We start from the raw sequence: 24,132 nt of genomic DNA, 5'->3' as shown, positions 1-24,132 counted from the left end.
CTCCGCGAAGCAATTGCCGGGACATCTTCGCGGCCGTGGGTGAAGTGGATGCTTTGGGTCTCTTAGTCTCCGTTCCACCGAAGGTTGCAGGTGCCGCGCGATGCACCGCTTGCGCCTGCCCGCAGCCAGATCGCGAAACGGGTGTGACTTCCACGCATGTGGTTAGCCTGGTCTTAGAGCCTCATCCATCATCTAGCAAAACCTCTCTGCAACAGTCCAGCAAAACACTCTTTCCGGCTCGCGGATAGACTTGATGAAAGCCGTTGGGGTGTGTTCGGCAGTACACTATGTGCTTGCGGCCGTCGTAGTGGATATCTCGACTAGATGTCTATATCTTAGTCCGAGACCAACCGAGTACAGAAGAACAATTGTGGATGCAGGGCCCAGACTCAGACGACTACGATTGAATTCACGACAGCTTCAAAAGCTCGGGTTCACGAGAACTTGATGACGTCAGCCTCTTCAATCACGGCCGCATGCTGCTCGAGACCCTACAGCGGGAACCTTACATTACTGTGCATTTCCAGTCGTCCTAGTATCTGCTACCATCTCAACATACCTCGAATCGAATCTTTCGCCTATGCCTTGGATTGACCCAAGATGCGACCGCGTTGCCGGTTGCCAAGGGAGTTGTAGCTGGTAAAAGTGCATAGCCTCCAACACCGGCAGTGCGTTTCATGGCCCACACTGTAACTATATATCACAACCTATTCATGTGCGCGGCTCACTCCTACTAGCTGGTCGAGGCGAAGCGAAATTCCTATTTCCGCCAGACTACTCGCCCAAGCTCATAGACAACAGCTTACGTGCCAGCTCTAGTCTCATTGAAGAAAGTGTACGCTGAAGACAGCAGGTCGAGGAGCTCTTTGGCCATATTCCCGAGGTGCCCCACTATCGTCCGGGACGCTATCCGGCATGGCTCTACCTAGTACCCTACCGCACTGGGGCCAGCCACTACCCTACCCGCTTGCGACGTGGCTAGGAAAGCTTCATCGCCAAACATGGCTTATGGTTAAATCAGGTCATCCTACCTATCTAATGGCAACACTGCCAGTCTGACATGCAACAAGAGCGGACCGAGGCAATGCATCTTCGATATCCCTCCGTTCCCTTAGTAGCAAATGCTGCTGTCATGGCACGTGTATGAGACGACCTGCGACCGCAGCCTTGGCCTGCCTTTATATAGCATCGGCATCGGCTGCTGAAGTGCTAAGCGCCAGCGTACGCGGGCGGTAGATGAGGTCAGGCTATTTGCTTCCCGTCTGAAGCCGCGTCTGAAGCGTAAAACTCTCCCTCGCAAAGCCATGACTGCAACTGCTCCACAGGCATTGAACAATACGGACATCTTGGTGCACTCTGGAATCGAGGCATAGCCACTCGCTCGCCCCGCCAGCCCCCGGCTCCCGCTTCTGTACCTATACCAACTGAGGCTGTGCCGCCTGTATCGCCTGTATCGCCTGTATCAAGCTTGCCAAGAGGCCGTCACGCAGCTGCAAATCTGCCTCGACACGCCAGTCAAGCTCACAAGTTGCCGTCGTACCGTCGCGCTTGTTTTCAGTCCACCTCTTGTCTCTCTCACGACTGTCCCGACGCCAGACCAACCTGCGCCCGCATTGTTTCGACAAGGTGAACAGCGTGTGCTTGGCGTGCAGCCCCTCTACCCCGGTCTTGCCTCCCATTCTGCACATCTTGGGGGAATCAGCCTTGACCGGTGCCTCGAACGTCTCCCTGGCTGCTGCGGCTGGCTCCACCGTCGACATCAATTCCACGCCGATTCTATCAACCCTCATAGAATCTCGCGCTGTTTTGCTGTTACTCGCGCACGCAATCGCCCGAGATCGCTCGCGACCCACCCCTGGACCTGTCAATAACTACCTAGAGTGCCGACACTGCCTCTAGCCACAACGGCTCCAGAGTCCCGCCCTGCGCAAGGCAGATCGCCAGTTCACTCCAGCTTCAGCTAGCTGTCTGACGTCTTTCGCCTTCGGTCACGCCGCGATAGCTTCTTCTGTCTATTTCGCTCTCTGACCAATCTATTTGCGCACCCAGACGCGTTGCGACACTTCCCCTCTTCTCCTGGCTTTTCCACTCTCGCATAATCGTCATTAGTAACCTTTCAGGCAGCACTATGCCACCCTGAGCAGTGCCTGCGAGTCACGTTACCATCCTACACCACACTACTCGTCGCCACCTTCCTTCAAGCATCGTCATCTTATACGCTTTCCAGTCAGCCTCTGGCATTCCAGTGCAGTTGGAGTAACGATGCAAGCAATCGATACCCCTACGCAGCCCTACCTGGATCCTCGGCGCCAGCAGCGCCACCTTCAAGATGTGCAGGCTAACGGCTATCATCCTGCACCTGCCGCCGGGAACTTCCTAATGCCAGATGCGCAAGGCGCATTTGCCTTCTCGGCAGAACCGGCATCCATGGCCTACGACGGGTCCATGGTGTCACTTGCTTCGTCCAACACCCCTGGGCATGAAACTATCTTCACTCCGAATGTTGGATCCTCTCTTGACTCTTCACTTCACCCTGACATGTCTTACCCCCCGCCCTCTTCGTATAATCAATCACAAAACTACGGTCTTTCTCCAGGTTCTTACTATGCCAACGGTCCAAATATCTCACCTGCGCATTCGGTAGAACACTTTAGCCCTGAAGCTGGTTACATGAGTGATCCAAACTATCAAGATCCCACTGCCTATGCGACTACGACTACGAACTTCAATGGACACCTTCTCGACGAATTCAATGGTCTTAGCTTTACAGAGAATGGCTCCACCAGCAATTTCCCATCCTATCAAGGGAATGTTGACATGTCAGTTCTAAGCCCAGGCACGCTGAACACCTACAACGCCCAGCCATCCATACTTCCACACAATAACTCCCTGGATCCACATCACCAATTACTGACACCCAGCGCGACCAACAATTCTAGTCCGGCACTAGGCGAGGAAAGTTCAGCGTTCCCCTCACTGCATTACGCAGGTAGCATATCGACGCCCCCCAGCCATACCCCTCAATTCCAGCATGGAACGCCTGCAAAGCAGATACGAAGTCCGGCGTTGACGAATAGCCCTGGGAACGAGCCACTGGTGAATCCTCGACCTCTTACGCGGCACATGACGAGCCCCATCGTGCGTGTAGAAAACTACAGTGGGGAAGACTCACCCTCACACTCGGACAACAGTGGACCAGTTAGCAAGCGAAGTTACGGAAGCCGACATTCCGGGAACCATCTATCTCCCTACACCCACAATGACAACTCTGATGAGGAAGAAGAATCACAACTGCAAATGCATGGGCAACCGCGAGTTCGTGGGCCAGAGCGTAATGAAGATGGCTCGTGGCTGGCGACAGGATCATCCGGGCAAACTGGCCTCAATCCTGACCAACGCCACAGGATAGGAGATGTGTGGATACCCAGTATAGAACAGATTGCTGAACAGCGATCCAAGGAGGAGAAGAAACTTGAAGTGCAGGAGTGGCTCACAAAGAGCGAGGTTGGAAGCGAAGCGGGTGATACTGGAGCCTCCAACAATCTACTCAAGCCTATTGCAGGCCGACGGAGAGCGAAAAGCCATAACGATGTTCAGCGTCGAGCTCCAGTTAGTAGCTTTGGCTTGGGTGTGCGTACCGACTTCGATCGCATCGACGATAGTGGTATACCAGGACCCGGTGTATACGTCGATGAGCGGAGCGATTATGGCGACTACGATTACGATGACGAGGATTCAGCAGAACCCGAGTCCCCACCTGCCGCCATAGATGTCAACGCAAGCTATGTCGAGAGTTCCTATTTCCCTCCTACCCAAGAGACAATGTCAAAGATTGGCGGCATTGTCAAGCCATGGGTAGATGTGCCGTCACAATCACCACAGATTTCGAACCCCTCTGCTCGCTATCAGCCACCTACTTCAAATGCCGCAATGATGCGTTTCCGTTTACGGGCGAAGGATGTCGAACAAGCATCACTTGCCGCTACTGTTGGTTCACGCCGTCTCAGCGAGTCAGATCTTGGTAGCCTTCGTGCATCACCAGGTGTAGCCAAACTGATTGAACCTGACCCGAAGAAGAGCAAGGAGCGACAGCGCCGCCCCAGCTTCTTGGAAAATATACTCCCCAAGCGCGCACCGAGTGGTCTCCTGAAACGCAAAAGTAGCATACCTGTACAACAACCCGATCCAATTCCAGAGAAATCAAGAGAACCCAGCATCGATAAGCCGAGGCGAATCGGTAGTTGGGGCCGTCCAAAATCGCCCCGGGTTGACTCAAACTTGAGTAGTAACAGCAAAGATGGAAATATGACAGGTTTCACTGGACTGTCTACATCAACAGGGCCGTGGTACAAGGGTCCTCGAAACGTTATCAAACGCACCCGAAGCAGAAGTGACATAGGCAGGTCACCCGGTCTCGCTGAGCTCATGACACAACATGGAGGTCCACCTATGCCTATGCTGGCCTCGCCACTTGCCGACACTGAAGCTACCAAGCCCTCTGCACAGCCAAGTCCAGCTGGAGATGACGAGGATGACGATCAGGACCCCGTATCTATGGATCTCTCAGTTCGCACTGATCCAATCATTCCGACCTATGATGGGTTCCGGACTCATGCTCGACAGCTCAATCCACGCCTGGCTGACTTCATGGTTGAACGCATCACCCAGGAACAGATGCGCAGGTACAAAAGGCTCTTGGAGTTTAAAGTCAAGCACCTTAGCGCCGTGCAGAATAAAGCGTGTGCATCTGGTGGATTTTGCACGGATCTTGGTGGCGAGGCAAAATCGCTTCCTCCCCGAGCCGGAGCAAAGGACGCCGATGCCCCTTTCATCGGTTTCCAAGTGTCTGGTCCTGGATCTCCGGAGGAAGATGGCGAGCCTCTTCTAGAGGGTAATGTTGCCCCGGCTGCGTTCCCGACAGGAGTGCCGTTACCCCCAGTCAAACGACTTCCGGCTGAGTTTGAGTGTCCGCTGTGCTTCAAAGTCAAGAAATTCTACAAACCGTCTGACTGGACTAAACACGTGCATGAGGATGTCCAGCCCTTCACCTGTACCTTTCCTAATTGCGGCGAGCCCAAGTCATTCAAGCGTAAAGCTGATTGGGTTCGACACGAGAATGAGCGACATCGTCAATTGGAAAACTGGACATGCCATATTGCCGATTGCAGCCACACATGCTACCGAAAGGACAATTTTGTACAGCATCTGGTTCGAGAGCACAAGATTGCCGAACCACGCCAACGTACTGGTAGAGGGGGAAACAAGGAGGCTTCAGCGACCGGCGATCAAGGTACAAAGCGTGATAATCCGTCATCAGCAACCACTAATGCATACACAGACGATATCTGGACTATTGTCGAGCAATGTCGCCGCGATACGGCAAAGCAACCAAAGGATGAGCCGTGCCGATTCTGTGGGAATATCTGCAACAGCTGGAAGAAGTTGACTGTCCACCTAGCGAAGCATATGGAACAGATCAGCATGCCCATTCTTCCGCTTGTAGACCAGAAGCATCTCAACGCGGATAGCATCATAAGCCCCGTTGTAGAGCTACCCGAGAGCCGCAAACTTTCTATTACGCCCAGCCGCTCATCAGTTGATAACCCGTCGCGATACAACCCCAAGGCAGCCTATGCACCTGGTATTGACCCCAAAAGCCTGTTCTCGGAGGACCTGAAGCCGCAAGGTGTATCGGCTACCATGCAAACGTATCCGCCACCACAAATGGTACAGACCAGTGGGTATGCCAACTACGTTGCGAACAACACGGCTTCCTATTCCAATCAAACATATCCAGGACTTCAAGCCCCTCCGAAGCCACAGATCGGTTACGCAAACGGGTTGACGGTGCGTCGTCAGCCATACCAGAATGGCAACATGCAAAACGGACTTGAGCAGTATGGAATGACACCAATCAGTACTGTTCAACAACAGCAGTCACTGTACACAGACTCCCCGATTGACACGACGACTGCGCCTTTTCCTTCCTATTATACACCTGATACCCAGGCTTTGACTGCTGAGATGTCCTACGATAATAACAACGGGATGCAATATCAGGGCAGCACGTACCCGGCCATGTCATATCTAACGGCACAGCACAACTACCAATACCAGAACCAGCAATAGAGAGGGGTGACGATGGGTGGAATTGTTCGTTGGTTCGAATTGCATCAAGGGCGTACTAGGTGGTTATGGTATACAATTTGGTTTTCTTTTGGTAATTCTTTCGTACGATATCCACTTGCGCATGGGCAGATGATTTCATGTTTACGAGGCGCATCTGGTTTAGACGCCTTGGAGAGGCCGACTTTCGCTTACCGGCTGGCTGCTTTATAGCATTCACTAGCGCCATGGTCTTGCATCATGTTATAGACATTAGCACAACAATCGCATCAATTGCATAATAGTGGTTCTCTCATCTGCTGTGTGACCAAATACTAGCGAATTTATGTGTTCCTGATTTGCGATGTGGATGCGCCCGATCTCGATGACAAACGCGACTACTCAATTGTGTGATGCACTGGCCACATGTGCAGCAACCTTGGAAAATAGTCCTCCATCTCTAGACATCGCAACCAACCTAGCAGATCTTATCCATTATCCGTGCCTTGGTCCCATGCATCAGCACGGCACGCAAGTTCGCGCCGCCGGTGAAGCACCATGATTTCTAGCCAAATGATTGGCTGTGCAGCTGGAGGACCACGCAGCACAGCCTCCTGCGACGAGGTCCTCCGTCTGCAACTCGTCTAGAAGGCAAGTAGCGCAAGCTTGGCACGGATCATGCTGCAAAAGGCAGGAGAAGGGCGAAAAGGGCAACGGTTGCCTGGTTTAAAGTGTCAGTCCGGAGGCCGCCCGCATACGAACCTGCATCATCATCGTGCCACGTTGGGCAGATGGTACTGCCATGGCCACAGCAGTCAAGCTGCGTCCTGGTCATACCCCTTCTTTTTTTTTAATATAGCCTCAACCATCTGAGATTTGTCCAAATGTGTCCCACCATGAGCGAGGCCAAGCGATGAGGTAATGGCACAGTGTTCTCTAAGCCTTCGTCTATCCTCACACCGACGAGCCCGTGCGCGTGGGACCAAACGAAGGACTTACAGGCACCAAGTGATTATTGCATCATATAGGTCGTCAGCTGAGGCGGTGTGCTGCAACGGGATTTATACTAATGCATGCCTGAGCGCCTTCTCTTCTGCTGGGACGGTTTGCACTCTTATGTGCCTTTAGCAGGCCTGACGCTAGTGTAACAGTCCGAACATCGGAACAGAGGTATGTTGATTTCTCCATGTGTTTTACAGGCGGATATTTCACACTTGCCCTCATATTCATCGAGAGATGACTCAGTATTTTACAAGGCAATTGGCGGTAATGTTTGTAGGCACGCTGATGCCTTGCGCTCTGGAACATGCTGACCCGCGGTAGCGAACATGTCGCAACACAACCTAAGTCGGGGCTATCAGCAGCCCTTCATTACTATCGATCAGTATCCATATCAGAACCAAGCGCCACAACTGCCTATGAATGCTGTACAACAAACGCAGCACTGGCTGCCATTACCACAGGCACAAAACCTGCAAGATCGAAGGCATCATGCACGGAGTAGGGTCGGTTCTGTTGCCAACCCAAGGGCCGCAACAAATTCAGCATTATCCAATCATGTGGAATATCTTCAAGGAAACGTATCGCCCATGGAAAATGGCCCCAAATTTGGCGTGGGGAGCGACACTTCTCTGCTGTCACCTTACGGCTATGACCTGATGAACGATGAATCATGGAACACCTTGAACCGTCGAGGCTCTAACACAAACAAGGCGCGGTTTCCATCTCATCAGTCTAACATAAGTTATCGAGATCATCGTCGGCCAGCGTCTGATGTTGACAGTCAAGTCCAGCGTTCTGATGAGGGCTATTCTTCTCATATAACCCAATCTGTTCTTAGTAATCAAACCGGGCGTCCGAAATCTGAGTTAGCGGCACCCTTCATCGAGCAGCTTGTTAGCATGAACGTTGGATCTGAGACCTCTGGAAGATTACGGTTACCTTCGGACCAGGGATCTCGCATCAGTATCCGCAGTAGCAGATCTAAGAACATAAAGTGTCCATATTGTCCAGAGATACTCAAGTGCAATTCGGAGTACAAGTGCGTTGGCAACATCAATACCAATAGCACAGACCAATGCTGATACGCCACCACAGCAAGCATGAGCTCAAGCACACGAAGCCTTACAAATGTGACGTATCTGGCTGCAAGAGAACGGATGGCTTTGCCACGACAAACGACCTTGATAGACACAAGTCAACAGTTCATCGGCAGAATATCAACAAGAAGTCTTATCGATGTGCTGCTGATGACTGCCGGAATAAAGAAAAGGTATGGCCGCGTCTGGACAACTTCAAGCAACATGTCGAGCGAATGCACCCGAAAGAAAACACAATGGATTTGATCACCAGGTAATTATGTATGCTTGGATTCGGAGCGCGAGCTGATATCATCAGGTCAACATGCTATCCAAAAGAAGCCATGCCTTCCATGAGTGAGGAGGCTACAGTAGCGCCCATGGATACTAGCTTTGCCGTCACTGGGATGGAGAAGTCTTTCTCGGCCAGCCCTTCCATCGACTCTATGCCCATGCTAGACTTGACTGAGCAAGAGGATAGACCCTGGCCTATCTTTGACCAGAGCCAAGATCTTGCAAGCACCAAATGTCCCACTAGTCGAGACTTCAGCAGACCCGCTTTTGCAACCAACAATGGCTATACAGAATTACGCCCAGGATCGCCGCATTCTCAGCATCGCGCTGCAGGGTCAAATATGCAACCGTCACAAGGTCATCTACCAATACCAATAGCCACGAATATGGAGAGTTGCCAAGATATGCTTTCGCCAGCTACGTCCAAAGCGGAAACTCCGTTGTCTAATGCACCACAGACCAAGGCTGAGCAACAAAGATCAGCACTATCCAAGTTTTCTGAGGCTATATCTTCCCCCTCTAATCCTGTAGATCTTGAACGCTTCATCCTAAACATACTTCACAAAGCAACCGATTCACCGAAGTGGGATGAACAGCCTCCAGGACAAGCAGAACCGGGCCAGGCTGATGGGAATGGTGCCATCCTTTCTAAGAGCGATGCCCTGAAAGCGACACAGTTCATCTCGAGGCTCATTAAAAGCAGTCCCGGTTCAGTCAATACAGTACAACGTCGATCAAACAGAGGGTTCATGTCCAACCCGAAGTTCTGTGAATATGAAGAATGCGATTTTCGTGCGCTTCGCGACTGCGATCTTCGCAAACACATGAAGCGGCACAAAAAACCATTTGGTTGCACATACCCCAAGTGCCATAAGCGCTTCGGCGCAAAGTCGGATTGGAAGCGTCATGAGAACAGCCAACACTTTCAGCTCGAAGCATTCCGCTGTGCGCAGATACTACCATCTGGCGATATTTGCTGTGTGCATCTACACAGAGAAACGGCTTTTAGAGACCACCTTGATCAACAACACAAGGTATCGTCTGTTGGCGTTGAAGAGCTTGTCAAGAAGAGTAGGATCGGCAAAAACTGCCAAGGCTCGTTCTGGTGTGGCTTCTGCCGGATGGTTGTTGAGCTCAAGGCTAAGCGCAACGCTGCATGGGATGAGCGGTTCGATCACATTGCGAATCATTTCGAGAAGCAACACCAGAGTATTGATGAATGGATCTGTGCAGAGGAGAACAAATCCAAGAAGGAGCTGTCCAAAGAGATGGACCGGTACTTCTACGACGACGAGGACGATAGAGAAAAGAGCAGTGAAATGGATGCTATCGGCGAGGTGGACGACGATGTACCGATGACTCCACCACCACCAGAAGTTGTGCCTGAGAGCTCGATACCAACATTTGTTGATCCATCATTACTACCGGAGACCATCCAGATCAATAGTCGAAAACGTTCCGCCCCGGGAGATACTGCAATCTCTTCACGACCCGCCAAGCGCACGCAAAGGGCCCCCAGAATTCACTATTGTGTAAGATACCCACACCAGGATTATACCGCTAGTACTAACGATCGTAGTGCAAGTGCAAAAATCCCTGTGGCAATATGGATGTTCAATGCCTCAACTGCGATCACCCGGTATGCAATGAATGCAGTGTTGAACAGACAAGCAACATGTATCTCTATCAGTGAAATGTAGATGGTCGGGAAGATATGTTTGTGGTGGTTGGATCAAACTACCCTACATATCGTGCGACGTACATGCGCACATTATACTAGCCAAAGCACCGCCCTTAGGTTTCTTCCATGAGTTCTAGTGAAAAGTGATGTTTGAAATGAATCGTGTCGATGACAGAAAGACAAGAAGGGGTGATGACGTTGCAGGGATACAGCGTGTCGGCGAAACCAAATGCCGAGGCGCGGAGTTGGAAACGTGTGCTCATGAACTATAGCTGTTGACGCGGCCTGAGCAACACCATTTCCTACTTTTACCCCAATTCCCTGCAAACATGGCTGTCGCCGCAGATGACGGGCAGTTCCTCAAGCAGGCGACTGGCCGCAACACCCGTGGCCTACTCCGAGTTATTATCCTGTGCCTCATTGCGGGTGCTGCAGTGAGCAGCCGCCTGTTCTCTGTAATTCGGTTCGAGAGTATTATCCACGAGTGTTAGTACACCAATCCAGTCATGAAAGAGCAATTGACTGACATGAGTTTGTAGTCGATCCATGGTTCAACTTCCGAGCAACGAAATACCTCGTACAGAATGGCTTTTACAGTTTCTGGGACTGGTTCGATGACCGTATGTCCCTCAGCCGCACATGTCATATTCTATGTAGAGACATTAGGGCACGCAATTGACTGATATGGCTGTACAGGAACATGGCATCCTCTCGGACGAGTTACTGGTGGTACTCTCTACCCCGGATTAATGGTCACCAGCGGTGTCATCTACCATCTCCTCCGCGCTCTCGCCCTCCCAGTCGATATCCGTAATATTTGTGTCCTCCTCGCCCCGGCATTCTCCGGCCTGACTGCATTTGCGACATACCTCCTTACCAATGAGATGGTCACCTCGCCTTCGGCTGGTCTGCTCGCCGCAGCCTTCATGGGTATCACGCCCGGTTACATCTCGCGATCGGTGGCGGGAAGTTACGATAACGAGGCCATTGCCATCTTCCTGCTTGTCTTTACCTTTTTCCTCTGGATCAAGGCGGTTAAGCTTGGATCCATGTTTTGGGGCGCAATGGCTGCGCTGTTCTACGGATACATGGTGTCAGCATGGGGTGGATACGTCTTCATTACGAACTTGTTGCCTCTGCACGCTTTCGTCTTGATTTGCATGGGACGCTACAGCCCCAGGTTGTATGTCAGCTACACTTCGTGGTATGCGCTTGGCACGCTTGCGAGTATGCAGATTCCCTTCGTTGGTTTCCTGCCTATCCGCAGTAGCGAGCACATGTCCGCACTTGGTGTCTTCGGTCTTCTCCAGCTCGTCGCATTTGTCGACTGGGTCCGTGCACAGCTCCCTGGCAAACAGTTTCAGACTCTCCTCCGCGCTCTGGTCCTCAGTGTGTTCGTCATCGGTTTCGGAGGACTTGTGCTTCTCACTATAACTGGTGTCATTGCGCCCTGGACTGGTCGTTTCTACTCGCTCTGGGACACTGGATACGCCAAGATTCACATTCCCATCATCGCGTCCGTCTCTGAACATCAGCCTACCGCATGGCCTGCGTTCTTTTTCGATCTCAACATGATGATCTGGCTCTTTCCTGCGGGTGTCTACCTGTGCTTCCGCACTTTGACCGACGAGCAGGTCTTCATTGTCATCTACGCTGTGCTTGCCAGTTACTTCGCTGGTGTCATGGTCCGTCTCATGCTCACTCTGACTCCCATCGTCTGCGTTGCGTCTGCGATTGCCTTCTCACAGATCTTGGATACATATCTGGAGATCAAGTCGCCCAAGCCTGCGACTGAGAATGGAAGTGCCGATGCTGCTTCAGTTGCTGCTGCGGCAGTAATCCCTGATGGTCTCCGGTCGATGCGCAACCCACTTGTTGGTATCTACTCGTACGCCTCCAAGGTTACCGTCGCCGGTGCTTCTGCCATCTACCTCATCCTTTTTGTTCTTCACTGCACTTGGGTCACCTCCAACGCTTACTCTTCGCCCTCGGTTGTGCTTGCATCCAGGCTTCCCGATGGCAGCCAGCACATCATTGATGACTACCGTGAGGCATACTACTGGCTCAGACAGAACACGCCCCAGGACGCCAAGATCATGTCTTGGTGGGATTACGGTTACCAGATTGGTGGTATGGCCGACCGCCCAACTCTTGTCGACAACAACACCTGGAACAACACGCATATCGCTACTGTTGGTAAGGCAATGAGCTCCAGGGAGGAAGTCAGCTACCCGATCATGCGCCAGCACGAAGTCGATTACGTCCTCGTCGTCTTTGGTGGTCTTCTCGGCTACTCTGGAGACGATATCAACAAGTTCCTCTGGATGGTCAGGATTGCCGAGGGTATCTGGCCTGACGAGGTTCAGGAGCGCAGCTTCTTTACTTCCCGTGGCGAGTACCGCGTCGATGACGAGGCCACCCCGACCATGAAGAACAGCTTGATGTAAGTGATTTGGTGTAAAGCGAGTTTTCGCACATGCTAACGAATTTATAGGTACAAAATGTCGTACTACAACTACAATGCATTGTTCCCCGCCGGACAAGCGCAAGACCGTGTCCGTAATTCGCGCCTCCCTGCCCAAGGTCCTGAGCTCAGCACCATCGAGGAGGCCTTTACTAGCGAGAACTGGATCATTAGGATCTACAAGGTCAAGGATCTTGACAACTTTGGTCGCGACCACCAAAGCGCTGTGTCGTTTGACAAGGGTCACAAGAAGAAGCGCTCCACTAAGAGGAAGGGTCCCAGGGTGCTAAGAGTGGAGTAGATACCCTGAGTTTGCAATAATCTTGATGGAGAGTTCTAGCATCTGTATTAAAATTAAGCCGTATTGGGCGTAGTTCGCGGGCGGCCGTTAAGGGAACAATAAAAACATGTGATTCCTATTGTAGGATGCGCGGTGAGATGCGGTGAGAGACTATTCGGATTGGTCGAGTATGGTGGGGACGTAGTGGTAGGTATCGTATCGTCTTTCACTTTGCGTTTCCTTAGACCGCAAAATCAATGCTCATGCGCCGAACTCCTCTGCATTTCGCTCTCTTGACCCGATATTTCCGTCCATTGCTCCCTCTCTTCGCACCTCGTTGCGCTTTCTGTTCCTAGGGCCGCCGTGGCTTCCACGACTAGGACTGCCCCCCGACCTTTCCTTGGGCCTCAAGTCGCACGCTCGCACCTACTACCACAACCTCCACAATGGCAATGGCAAATGAAGAGCAATCAAGGGCCTTTCAGGCGTACATGAGCCGCACTGGAGGCAACGGCGCGCAAAGTCAAAGCCAGGGCCAGCCAATACCTCAGTACCCGGGCTCTTTCGCCCAGCCAGGCAATCAGCATCTCTATAATGTGTGAGTGCGCAATCGGGGTCTGAAACATTCACATCGCTAACGATGAAATGCAGAAGTACATAAGTACCGCTTACCTTTCGCCTTTCGGCTTCACATTTGATGCAGCAGTTGCAGTGTTTATCGCAGCTTACATATATCATAGCAATTTCCAGGACTCGGGATTCCTCCTGCGGCGCCGACACCTCCTCCAGCCGCGGGATCTTCTGTTGCTTCGTTCTCGGGCTATCAGGGCGGATACAATCAGGCTGGGTACGGTCAAGGCGCGTACGGTGCAAACGGCATTCAACAGCGTCCGCCGCCGCTCGGTGAGCCACAGACACAGCAGCAAGGTCAACAACAGGTGCCACCACAAGGAGGCTACCCAGGATACGGCCAAGTACCAGGTGGCTACAACGCGCAATTTCCGCCCCCACAAGGACACAACGCTGGCTGGCAATACGGAGGTCCTAACGCGGCCATGGAGAGGCAGCGTAGTACTCATACGAGCGCTCTTGTTCCGTCATCGCACAACACCCACCAAGAGGTTGTAAAGTCAAGGTCAAGGCAGACAAGCGAGCAGTACCACTATGAACAGTATGGACAACCGCAAAACGCTCACGCTCCACAGCCACAGCTTGAAGAATTAGCTGTGCCAGTTATGCTCTGTCACACCTGCAGTCATTGTGGCCAAATGCGATCTGCGGGCTACCATCGGAACAATCCCGTAGTACCAGGGAAGCCGTTGATACTATCTTTTTGTCGACGCTGTAAGAAGAAGCTTAAGGGCTCATACCGTTCGAGTAGCAAGTACACACGTATCCGGAAATGTTCGGCGGACGAGCCTTGTGACTGGCCTAGCGTGCCTCCTCATGTCGACATTGACCGCAGCGAGCGCAGGGGTAGGCGGCGGAGCAGAGAAGAGATCTACGTTATGCGGTACTCACCTAGCCGTCCGCGCGTTGTGAGGCGAGAGTCCAGTCATGGACGTATGGGTTTGGGGGTGCTGCAGCAACCAGAGCAGGAGTTCAGGACTGAGAAGGTGATCCAAACGTCTTCTTTGAGTCCACGGCCCTCTGCAAGGTATGCTGGCGAAGTCTGGCCCCCACCAGATATCGTGCGCACAAGATCCACAAAATCAGACGAAGTGTTTCCGGCACCACCTGAGCCACTTCCCCGTCGTGCCACGAGATCGGACGAGGTATGGCCTCCACCAGACATTGTCCGTACTCACTCGTTCAGGAAGGTCGAGAGAAGCCCACCGCGTCGCGAGAGCTCTCGGATCATCGAGCTCAGTCCGTCTCCTCCGCCTCAAGCCAGACGTACAAGTGTCGTGTATCAGAGTGAGTCGGAAGAACGTGTACGGAGGGTTCACAGCGTATCTCCAGCTCGTGTTAGTTACCGCGAAGAACGTCGAAGCGACGAGGCGGAAGCTCGTCTTAGGTCACACCCTCGGGGATACCGGCCAGTCATTCCAGATCCACGTGCACTTCCCAGGGCATCGGATGAGTCTTCTGACAATACCGAACCCATGCCGCGTCACCGCCTGCAGTCGCCTAGTCGCAGTATACTGAAGTCGGCTAGTATAGATCATGAGACATCGTATCGGCGAAGGGACAGCCTGCGCGATAGCCAGCAAAGCATGCATGTGGAAACCGGAGGGCCGCAAGTGCGCTTTGGAGGTAGAAGGACGGAAGGCGAGCAAGTGCATGACCCAAGGGGTAGGCCGCGCTACGCAGACGATCGAGTGGGAAGCGGCAGTAATCATGAGCACTACCGAGAGTACTCTCGACATCGAGTTGTGGATGGAGCTGTGTCTGTTCCACTAGCCCAGGACTTTGAGAGAATGCACATCCGGGACACATCACGATCACCGCGAAGGGAGTATGAAGATGAAATTCGAATCGATCGTCAGCGTCGCATCTCCGTGTCTCCACCCCCGAGGCGATTTGAACAAGTCCACGTTCGTCACACCTCCCCACCGCCACCCCGACGCACACCTCGCCCTCTTCCGTCACCAAATCGTACACCAAGGCCTCTTTACCGTCACATCTCCCGCCCCCGAGCCATGGAACGTATGCGATCCCTCACACCGCCACCTCTCCACCTAAAAGAGGAAGAAGACCACACAGACTCTGACAGTGAGCATTCTGAAGAAATTACCGAAGTACGCAGCTGGAGGGGCATCGATGAACACGGCAAGCCTGCTACCTTTGTTGAAGAAAGAAAGACAGTTAGGATGATCGATCAAGGCAGCGACAGGGGTGGGCTTGGCAGGGAGTATAGGCATATGGGGCAGGGGCAGAGGATGAGTGGAGGGGAGAGGGTGTCTGCGAGGAAGTGGAGGGATGTTTGATTGTGCGAGGAGCGATGGTTAGGAGGGTTCGGCGGCGTATGTGTGTACAAAAGTCTGAATTGAGTGGGCTGATGCGGCTTTGTGCACGGGTTTAGACGGACTTTTCTAGCGGGCGAGGTATTGAGGTAGTGGTACGTGACTTCCCTATGATACGAGATAACCTTGATTACAAAACATTACAATGATTTTTTAGCGATTTGGAGATGATACACTCGAGTTTCAAAATCGCGATGTGAGTATAGCTGTGCGAGATATCACGTGACTAGCTGCGGCTATCGCACGTGCACATCTCCCAGCCTATGTGTATAAATACCTCTCCTCTCTTCTGTTTCTCCTTCTCTCTTACTTCATCTATCATATAAAGCTTTTTCCGCTTTTTCAGAAACTAAGATCAAGTCCCTCATGTTCTCTGTGCCTGCCTGCCCGGCTTTCCTTAGAAGAAAAACTGAGCCATTCGATCGATGCGTGTGTGGAACTACCTTTCCTAGTTTCTTACCTTGTTCTTATAAAAATAGATAGAAGAAGCGTTGATGTCCTGAGAAGTGTTCTGGGGTGTTAAAATAATAGAAACATATGGTATAATGTTGGGGTCGAAAATGGCTGGAGATGAAGCTATGTTCTGCTTTCTCTGAGGCTTGCCTCTTTTAGGGAGGGGTCTGTGGACTTTTTGGGATTAAAAAGAAGGACTAAAGGAGATGATGTTTTCTAAAATACCCAATGTCAAGCTGGATGGCTTGGAGCTGGGCTAGGTTCCTGTACCTGAGTCTCCAGGGGTGGAGTTTAAAACTGCAACAGCAATACCATATATGCGAGTGTGGTGCTGGTACTTGCACTGGGGTATAAAATCTTCCTTCAAGTTCTCTATTCCTCTTCTCTCCTCTTCCTTGTATTCTATTTTTCACATTCTAAAGTTTGCCAAACCCCCCCCCCCCCGCGTACCTAATATGACAGACAATTGAAACATGGTGTGTTCTTTGGGACTTTTGCTGATTCACTAAAACGAGCTCAGACTTCGCACATGCGGCGGATTAAAAGTTTGGTACCAAGACTCGATATGTGGAGGCCGCGGGGGTCAACGTGATATTTACATCTTCTCCCCTTATTTCAAATAAAAACGCATTTCAGAAACAATCATGGCTATACCAAAATACTCTCTCACATTTCACTATGAGAATGGCGCGGAGTCCACACACAAATGGCTCCACAGAAAATGCATGGAACCTTGGCGCGAGGGTGTGTATATAAACCCCCCCTTTCCCTCTTTCTTATCTTCCCTTCTATTCTTTTACTCTTAATAAAACATTTCCCCAAAAATAGAAAAAAATAGACAAAAAATCGAAGTATGGTTCTCTCTGAAAACTCTGCGTGCTCTTCTAGAGGTTTCTACCCTCTCCCTTTTTGCTTAGATTGAAAAAAGTCATGGAGACATCTGATGAGCTAAATAATTTTCGAGACAAGCTGATGTCTCTGGTCCGCTTCTCCCCCGGACTTGTTCACTGAAAAGTTTTGTTTTCTAGAAAAATACCAGATATGTCACCTGCATGGCGGCACTTTTCTAAAATCACGATTGCAAGCATGAAATGTGCTGCTGGCCGAGGATAGAGGCTAGGGTGTAGAATCTTCTGCCGCTGTGGTTGTTTTCTTTCTTTCTTACTTCTTATACTCCTCTGCTTCATTCTAAAACCGGTACTGCAATGCTCGATGGTATGGCGGTCTTTTTGAGAAATTAAATGGATAAAGATAGTGTGTATGTGTGGTTTTCAAAATTAAGCTTGTATACGATACATGTCCTGTTCTTTTTTCCTGAACCCTTACCTTCAGCAGTGGAATGTCTGAGTGCTGTGTGCTGTGTTGAGCGACTAAAACTACAACCAAAACATAATGATGTGTGGTTTTTGAAACGACGACGTGGTAAAGGCGTTTGTTGTTGGTTTTCGAAACATACCTATGAAGGATTGATGGATGTGTGCTGTGCCGAGCGACCAAGATTACGAGATGATACCAGGATGTGCAGATCTTGAAATCCTGTTTATCACATTGCATGTGAATGTGGTTCTGAAAACTCTGGATGAGGAAGAAGATGTGCGTACCACGACTTCTTTACCCAACTATCAAAGTTTTTACCCATTCTGGGCTAGCGCAATATCAGGGCCTGAGAGCGGTATGTAAACTCCTCTCTTCTTATGTTCTCCTTCTTCTTCTTCTTTCTCACCCTATCAGTTCCAATTAAAGGGGACATTACCTAAATTGCGTGTCGACAACTACATGTGTGTTGCTTTCCTTCTTGTCCTAAAAACGCTAGCACTACGTGACATGGTTCCTCCTTGTTTTCCAAGGAATTAAAAATATACTACTCTTTCTCTTTCTGGTTTCGAACACTAAAAGTGACGCGAAAAACATGATATGTGGGCCTTTCTTCTCTGCACTCGAAACTGAATACAATGTATCGTTTGGCACTCTTGTAAAATGAGGAACATGATCTACAAATGTCTGGTTTTTTTAAAACCATATACACCTCACGGCATGTCCGGGGCTCTGAAATTCTCTTGACGAAAAATACATGTGTTGGAGGTGCCGGACTTGAAAACCATCACATCACTGGGCCATGCGTTTATGCTCCTCCGGAGGAATGAATTATGTACGATACAAGTTTCTGAAAAGAGGAAAGTCGAGGAGCATGACTAGGTGTGTCTGCTTTGGCGAAAATTGTCTAGGGGCAAGACTCCTGCTTCAATACTACTAGCATGTATGCTAGGGGACGGTGAACGCGGAGATATAAAGTCCTTCCCCCTGCCTTTCTCCTTTGCTTCTTACACACACAAACTTTCTGTAATATTCTTCTTACTAAAAAATCACAGGTCGCATTGGAATGTAGCTTCTGCCCTTTCTCCTTTGCGAATTAAATCTTCCTACATCTCCCTCCATGAGTCTGAGAGAATCGAGAAAAAATATCTGCACTGTTGAATGCTCTAAATCACAGCTGGCTGCCCCAATGGCTTCTGCGCTTTCCGGCGTGTTGCTCGAAGATCATAGCGAGAAGAAAACGGACGAAGTGATGGTTGCATGTGTGGTGGCGAAAACTACGCGTCCAAAAAATAAGTCTCGGCGCGCATTCATGTGCTTGAAACGCCGGGCGTAGACCTTGCGCCTTCCTCTTTCTCTCTCTGCTATCTAGGTCTTGGGGAGACGTGCACGGACCTGGTTGTCGAAATATAAACATCTCCTGCCTCTCTACCCTCTCTCTGCTTTGTGATTCACAAATGTTCCCGAAAACTCTAGCATCAAAAGTTTGCGTGCATAACAATATTCTCCGTGTCTCTTTTTCTCTTTTCCAATTACTCTACCTCTCCAAAAATAAAGGGTTTCCGAGTCTTTCCTACATTACGAACATTGAAGTGAAGCGATACATGGAGGTGTGGGATCCAGGAGACGCGCATACAATCGTTCTCTGCCTCCTTTCCTCGGATATTTCTAAAAGTTCAGGGTATTAAGAACATGAAAATAGTATGAATGGCTTCTTCTCTTCCTGTGTGCTTTATTAATGTTGTTGTTTTGGCAAGACAAGTACAAAATCTACTTCTTCCCTTTTCTTCTCCCGTCAAAATCTAACAGAATGCATGAATTGAAAACGTCAAAATCCGACAGTGAAATCTAAGAGACGACAACGCCATGACCTTCGTGCCTGAGCGTTCTCTCTTACTTAATATGAAGAAAACCTATTTGGTTTGTTTTGCGTCTTGTCCTTTCTCTTTCTCTGTTTCGTAAATCACCCGGAAGAGCTCTGATGGAGCCGCGCGGCCGGAGAGACTGGTATAAAAATAACTTCCTCGCTCTTCTTCTCCTCTTATTCTCCATACTATCATCACAGAAAATATGCTACTAAATCAGACATCATTACGTACCATGAGCCGCTTCTCTCTTTCCTTCTTTTTACTATAAACCAGTACAACCAGGATACATGAGCCGACGACACTCGGTGTGTGTTGAAATTATTCCTCCGTACTTTTCTCCTACCATATCGATTGTGTATTCCGTATTGCCAAAACGCTTTGACCAAATGCCCATGTAGAAGTGCGGAGAGGTGCTTCTTCTGCGTCCATTCTTCGTCACTCTTACCTAAAAAAAAGGATCGGAATTCACTTCTACATGGCTCAACAAACGCTGGCAGCCTATATAAAATCATCCTCTGACATTTTCTTCTTACTTCAACCGATTCATAAAATCTTTCGTAAAACACTTGATTCAACGTGCGGGCAGATATCCGTGTGGCTTGCGTGCTCTCTGCCTCCTTTTCAGCCTTTGAATTTAAATATCAGCATTCCTTGTTTCATGAGTCAACGAGACTAGTGGCGTATATGAATTGTATCTCTCCGTTTCTCTTCTTCCCCTCCTTCTCTACCAACCTAAAATGGGGTTAAAAAAGATTGAAAGACAAAGTGAATATCGAAATGACTTGTATCTTTGTTTCCGTCCTGATTTCTAAAAACCTTGACAAGGAAATTTAATGGATCCATGGGCTCGACGGCGCTATAAACATGAATAATTGGTACCTCTATCTTCCTTCCCTTTTCTAAGTTTACGATACGAGACTCCTTTTTCCAAAATCTAATCCAAAATGTCTATACTTCCCCTGGATGACCTGTACCCTCTTTTCGTCCTTAATTCTAAAACAAAATCGATAGCTTTGTGGGCTTGACGACGTTAGTGAGATCTATTAATCGTAGCTCTAAACCTGTTTTACCTCCTTTACTCTATTTGCTACGAGAACATTCCTTCTAAATCTTCACATTGGAATTTCTAGAACTCCACCTTCATAGCCTGTGCCCTTTTCTTGCCCTCGGATCCCAAAACGTCTACTCAAATTCGAATGGATACACGTCGTCAGAGACGTATATAAACATATTTCTTCCACGTTCTTTCTCCCCTCTCCTGAATTTACTCTGCGAAAATTTACTGAAAACTATACTAAGATCTAAAAAGAAGATTACCATGAGTTGGTCCTGCCGTAAAAAGGCAGCATGAAAAGTTTCATTGAATAGACACTAGACGGTATCTTTTCCGCCTTTTTCCAAGCCCGCATTCCTGAAACGCTGTTTTAAAATCAGTCCGCACTCCATGGATGATTTACTTGTTCTCTTTTTCTTGTAGAAAAGGTGAAGCCTGTCTTACATATGAATCTGCGGTGCCAGGGGACGTATATAAAGGTCTCTATTCGCACCTACTCTTTTCTCTCCTCTTTCTCCACACACAGTCTTCCTAAAAGAGCGAATGATTAGAACGGGATGCCGACATGGATCATGACTTTGACGCGTCTTTTTTCCTCTTTCTACTAAAAACAGACGAACATACTATCAATGGGACGGCCCAACGCGAAAGGCCTATAGAATTGCTTCTCGTCTCCCGTTCCTACTTCTTACCCATTGTATTTCTCTGAAATATACAACAAAAAAGATGGTTCACGAAGATGAATGACTGCTCTTGTCCCTCTCTTTTTTTCTATAGAAACTCAGGATCCAGTCTCCCATATAGACCCGCCTCACCAAGGATCTCTAGAAAAGCTACTTCTCTTCCGCCCCTATTACTCTTTGAATATGAAAACCCCGACACCATAGATCTATGAAAAGTTAAAGTCGATTTCCAGATGGCTCGCTCCTCTGTCTTCTTTCCCGCCACTCCAAAAACCATCACTACCCTTTCATAACTCTGCCCTATCAGAAACGCGTTGAATCTCCTTCCTTTCCTCTTCTCCTTTTGCTCTTACTTCTTACCTCGTTCTTGCAGAAATCTCAAACTCAAAACTCACAATCCTACAAGCTTATGACTTGCTCCCCTCTCTCTTACTCCAATTATTCTAGCAAACTACCATTAGCATAACGCATGGAGTTCACTCCGCCAGAAAAACCTATAAAACTTCTCCCCTTCCCGTCCTTCTTCTCAGCTTTTACCTTTTACATAAAATTCTCCTAAACTATCAAACTTAAAAACACGAAACCCACGATCAAATGGGTTGCTTCTCTTCTTCCGCCTTTGGAAACTTGTATGAGATTCGCCTTATGGAGGTTACTCTACTACTAAGGCTATTAAAAACCTCTCTTCTTCCCTCCCTCTTACCTTTACACCTCTCCCTCGTTTATCTCGTATTCTAAACTTGAAAACTAAAACCACGTACTAGAATGAACAATGTCTCGGTCTTTGCTGTCACTCCTTTTTTTTTACCATTCCCACTGTTCCGATGTTCCAAAACTTCTAAATCAGCATCGCCGTCTGTCATGTGGCTGTCTTCCGCCTGAAAAGGATACATAAACTATCGTTCCCAAGTCTTTTCGTCCCTTGACAAACCACTTTTCTCACCCTATGTGGCAGAAACACTAAAATTTAGAGAACTGCATCCGTTCTGCCCGTTTGCTGTTTGCCCCCGCTTCTATCCTTGGCACTCAACTATATAAACCCACTCCTTCTCTTACTTCTTTCCTCTTTCCTCCTCCTCACTACCACAGCATTCCTATAAAAAATCACTAAAATACAGTGAGTTGAACAGTGATGGTTCCTGTTTTTTATGTTTTACCAAAAAGATATCAACACGATATGGTTGTGTGAAAATCGATGGCCAGATCCCCATGTTTGTGGGAGTTTAAAATCACCAGGTAAATATCGCATGATGGGGTGGTGCGTGGTGTAGCTGATGGTTTAAAAAATTCATCTGTTCGGATGATAAAAAGAAACTACAAGCTGGATGTATAGTTGCGTGAAAAACATGCCAGCCGAATTGCGCATGTTTGTGGGAATGTTAAAAACATGGAGTTTGGTTCGGATGCTGTGGAGTGGCGTGCCTAAAAAGCTTTATACCTTTCTTCTGGTGTGATAAAAAGAAGTTATTAACTCGAGGGATGGTTGTGTGAAAATTCCTGCAGCGGAAGATCGCATGTTTGTCGGAGATAGAAAAAAAAAGCTCGTTCTATAACCGCATGGTGGCTTGTACGGAGTCTGGTTTAAAAATGTTCTTCCTTTCCTGTTTTTACAAAACATCTACACCAAAAAGCCATCGTTGTGTGAAAAATCTAACGGCATGATCACAAATGTTTGTGGGAGATTGAAAAAAAGCACTCCAATACATTCGTATGGTGGGTCGTACCGTGTCTGGTGGTTAAAAAGTATTATCCCTTCCCCGTTTTAACAAAACCTACACTCCAGTAAGCAATGGTTGTGTGAAAAATCTACCATCATAAATACACATGTTTGTGGGACTTTGAAAGAATGATTGAAGTTCTAGATGCCGGCTTGTGTTGTATCATGTCCAGTGGTTCAAAAATAAATTTTCTCCGTGTTGCTAGAAAACATCCATACCAATAAAAGACGGTTGTGTGAAAAATCTTCCTGCAGAGGTCCGCATGGTTGTCTGAGTCTGAGAAAAAAATGCGCTAGCTATACATATTATCTTCCTTTGTTGTGTTAGGGTATTTTCAGCTTATTCTTCGCCTTTGCTGAAAAGAATATGGTAATACTGCGGATGTTCGTGCTGTAAATCCAACAGAACTATACAACATGTTTGTGGGTTTGTGAAAAAATGGAACTCGCATACTTCTATCATTCTTCGGTTGTGTCTGGAGATCCCCATCTTTCCTTGCCTGTATTGGGAACTTTGGGTGAACTCGACATGGTTGTGAGGTAAATCCAGTCGCGGAAATTGTCTGTGTTCCTGGGATATTTTTTTTTTAAAAAAACGAGCTGAGGAGTTACGTATGCTGTCTTGTGCTGTGACTGGGGATTTCTATGTCTATCTTCCTCTTTGCTAAAAAAAAGTATGACATAGACTATCGTTGGTTGTGTCGAATTAGATAGTAGAAGCTCACATATCTGTGTGTTTTGAAAAGTGACATCCTTCCAAACTTATGTGCTGTGCCATCCTCTGTTGTGGGCGAAGACCAGACTCCGCAACAATCAATCGGATCGGCATGATTGATTCCTATCTAGGTTAAAGGCTGCCTAATGAAGTAATTCTTTAACCTATATAGGAATCAATCATGTCAATCGATTGATTGTTGCGGAGTCTGGCGAAGACATCAAACCCAGCTCTTCACAATCCGACCGTTGACAACACTAAAACAAAAACATGGGTTCAATACTGGTGATGGGCGCAGAGAAGTCGTACTATATATCCCACATCACCCTCCATGAAACACTCCTCATGAAACACAAATGACATCTCCACAAAATCTCCGTGGAGTCAGCTCATCAAACCCAAACCGCACAAACCACGCACAACGTTTCGCAACAAAAAAACTCTATATTTAACTATACTG

At 48.9% G+C, this 24,132-nt stretch overlaps 4 protein-coding genes across 4 annotated transcripts; all 4 read left to right on the top strand.

The window, feature by feature from the left end:
- Positions 1–2,262: 2,262 nt before the first annotated feature.
- PtrM4_139370 (uncharacterized protein) lies at positions 2,263–6,129 on the top strand (the record flags this gene model as incomplete). Its single annotated transcript, XM_001938030.2, has 1 exon — positions 2,263–6,129. The coding sequence occupies one exon, from the start codon at positions 2,263–2,265 to the stop codon at positions 6,127–6,129; it is 3,867 nt and encodes a 1,288-aa protein (XP_001938065.1).
- A 1,304-nt stretch (positions 6,130–7,433) lies between these two features.
- On the top strand, positions 7,434–10,170 carry PtrM4_139360 (uncharacterized protein; the record flags this gene model as incomplete). The annotated part of the gene is made up of 5 exons (XM_066109423.1): positions 7,434–8,146; positions 8,203–8,457; positions 8,503–10,009; positions 10,057–10,116; positions 10,168–10,170. 5 exons carry the CDS (start codon positions 7,434–7,436, stop codon positions 10,168–10,170), a joined length of 2,538 nt encoding a protein of 845 aa, XP_065960345.1.
- Positions 10,171–10,487: 317 nt separating this feature from the next.
- PtrM4_139350 (oligosaccharyl transferase stt3 subunit) lies at positions 10,488–12,923 on the top strand (the record flags this gene model as incomplete). The annotated part of the gene is made up of 4 exons (XM_001938031.2): positions 10,488–10,644; positions 10,698–10,778; positions 10,855–12,601; positions 12,653–12,923. The coding sequence occupies 4 exons, from the start codon at positions 10,488–10,490 to the stop codon at positions 12,921–12,923; spliced, it is 2,256 nt and encodes a 751-aa protein (XP_001938066.1).
- A 425-nt stretch (positions 12,924–13,348) lies between these two features.
- Positions 13,349–15,832, top strand: PtrM4_139340 (Med15 multi-domain protein; the record flags this gene model as incomplete). Its single annotated transcript, XM_066109422.1, has 3 exons — positions 13,349–13,498; positions 13,554–13,563; positions 13,653–15,832. 3 exons carry the CDS (start codon positions 13,349–13,351, stop codon positions 15,830–15,832), a joined length of 2,340 nt encoding a protein of 779 aa, XP_065960344.1.
- Between the last annotated feature and the right edge of the window lie 8,300 nt (positions 15,833–24,132).

The sequence above is a fragment of the Pyrenophora tritici-repentis genome, chromosome 8, assembly GCF_003171515.1.
Source record: "Pyrenophora tritici-repentis strain M4 chromosome 8, whole genome shotgun sequence".
Lineage (NCBI taxonomy): Eukaryota > Fungi > Ascomycota > Dothideomycetes > Pleosporales > Pleosporaceae > Pyrenophora > Pyrenophora tritici-repentis.
The sequence above is the reverse complement of the archived record's forward strand: the minus strand, read 5'-3'. Positions and strand labels throughout refer to the sequence as shown.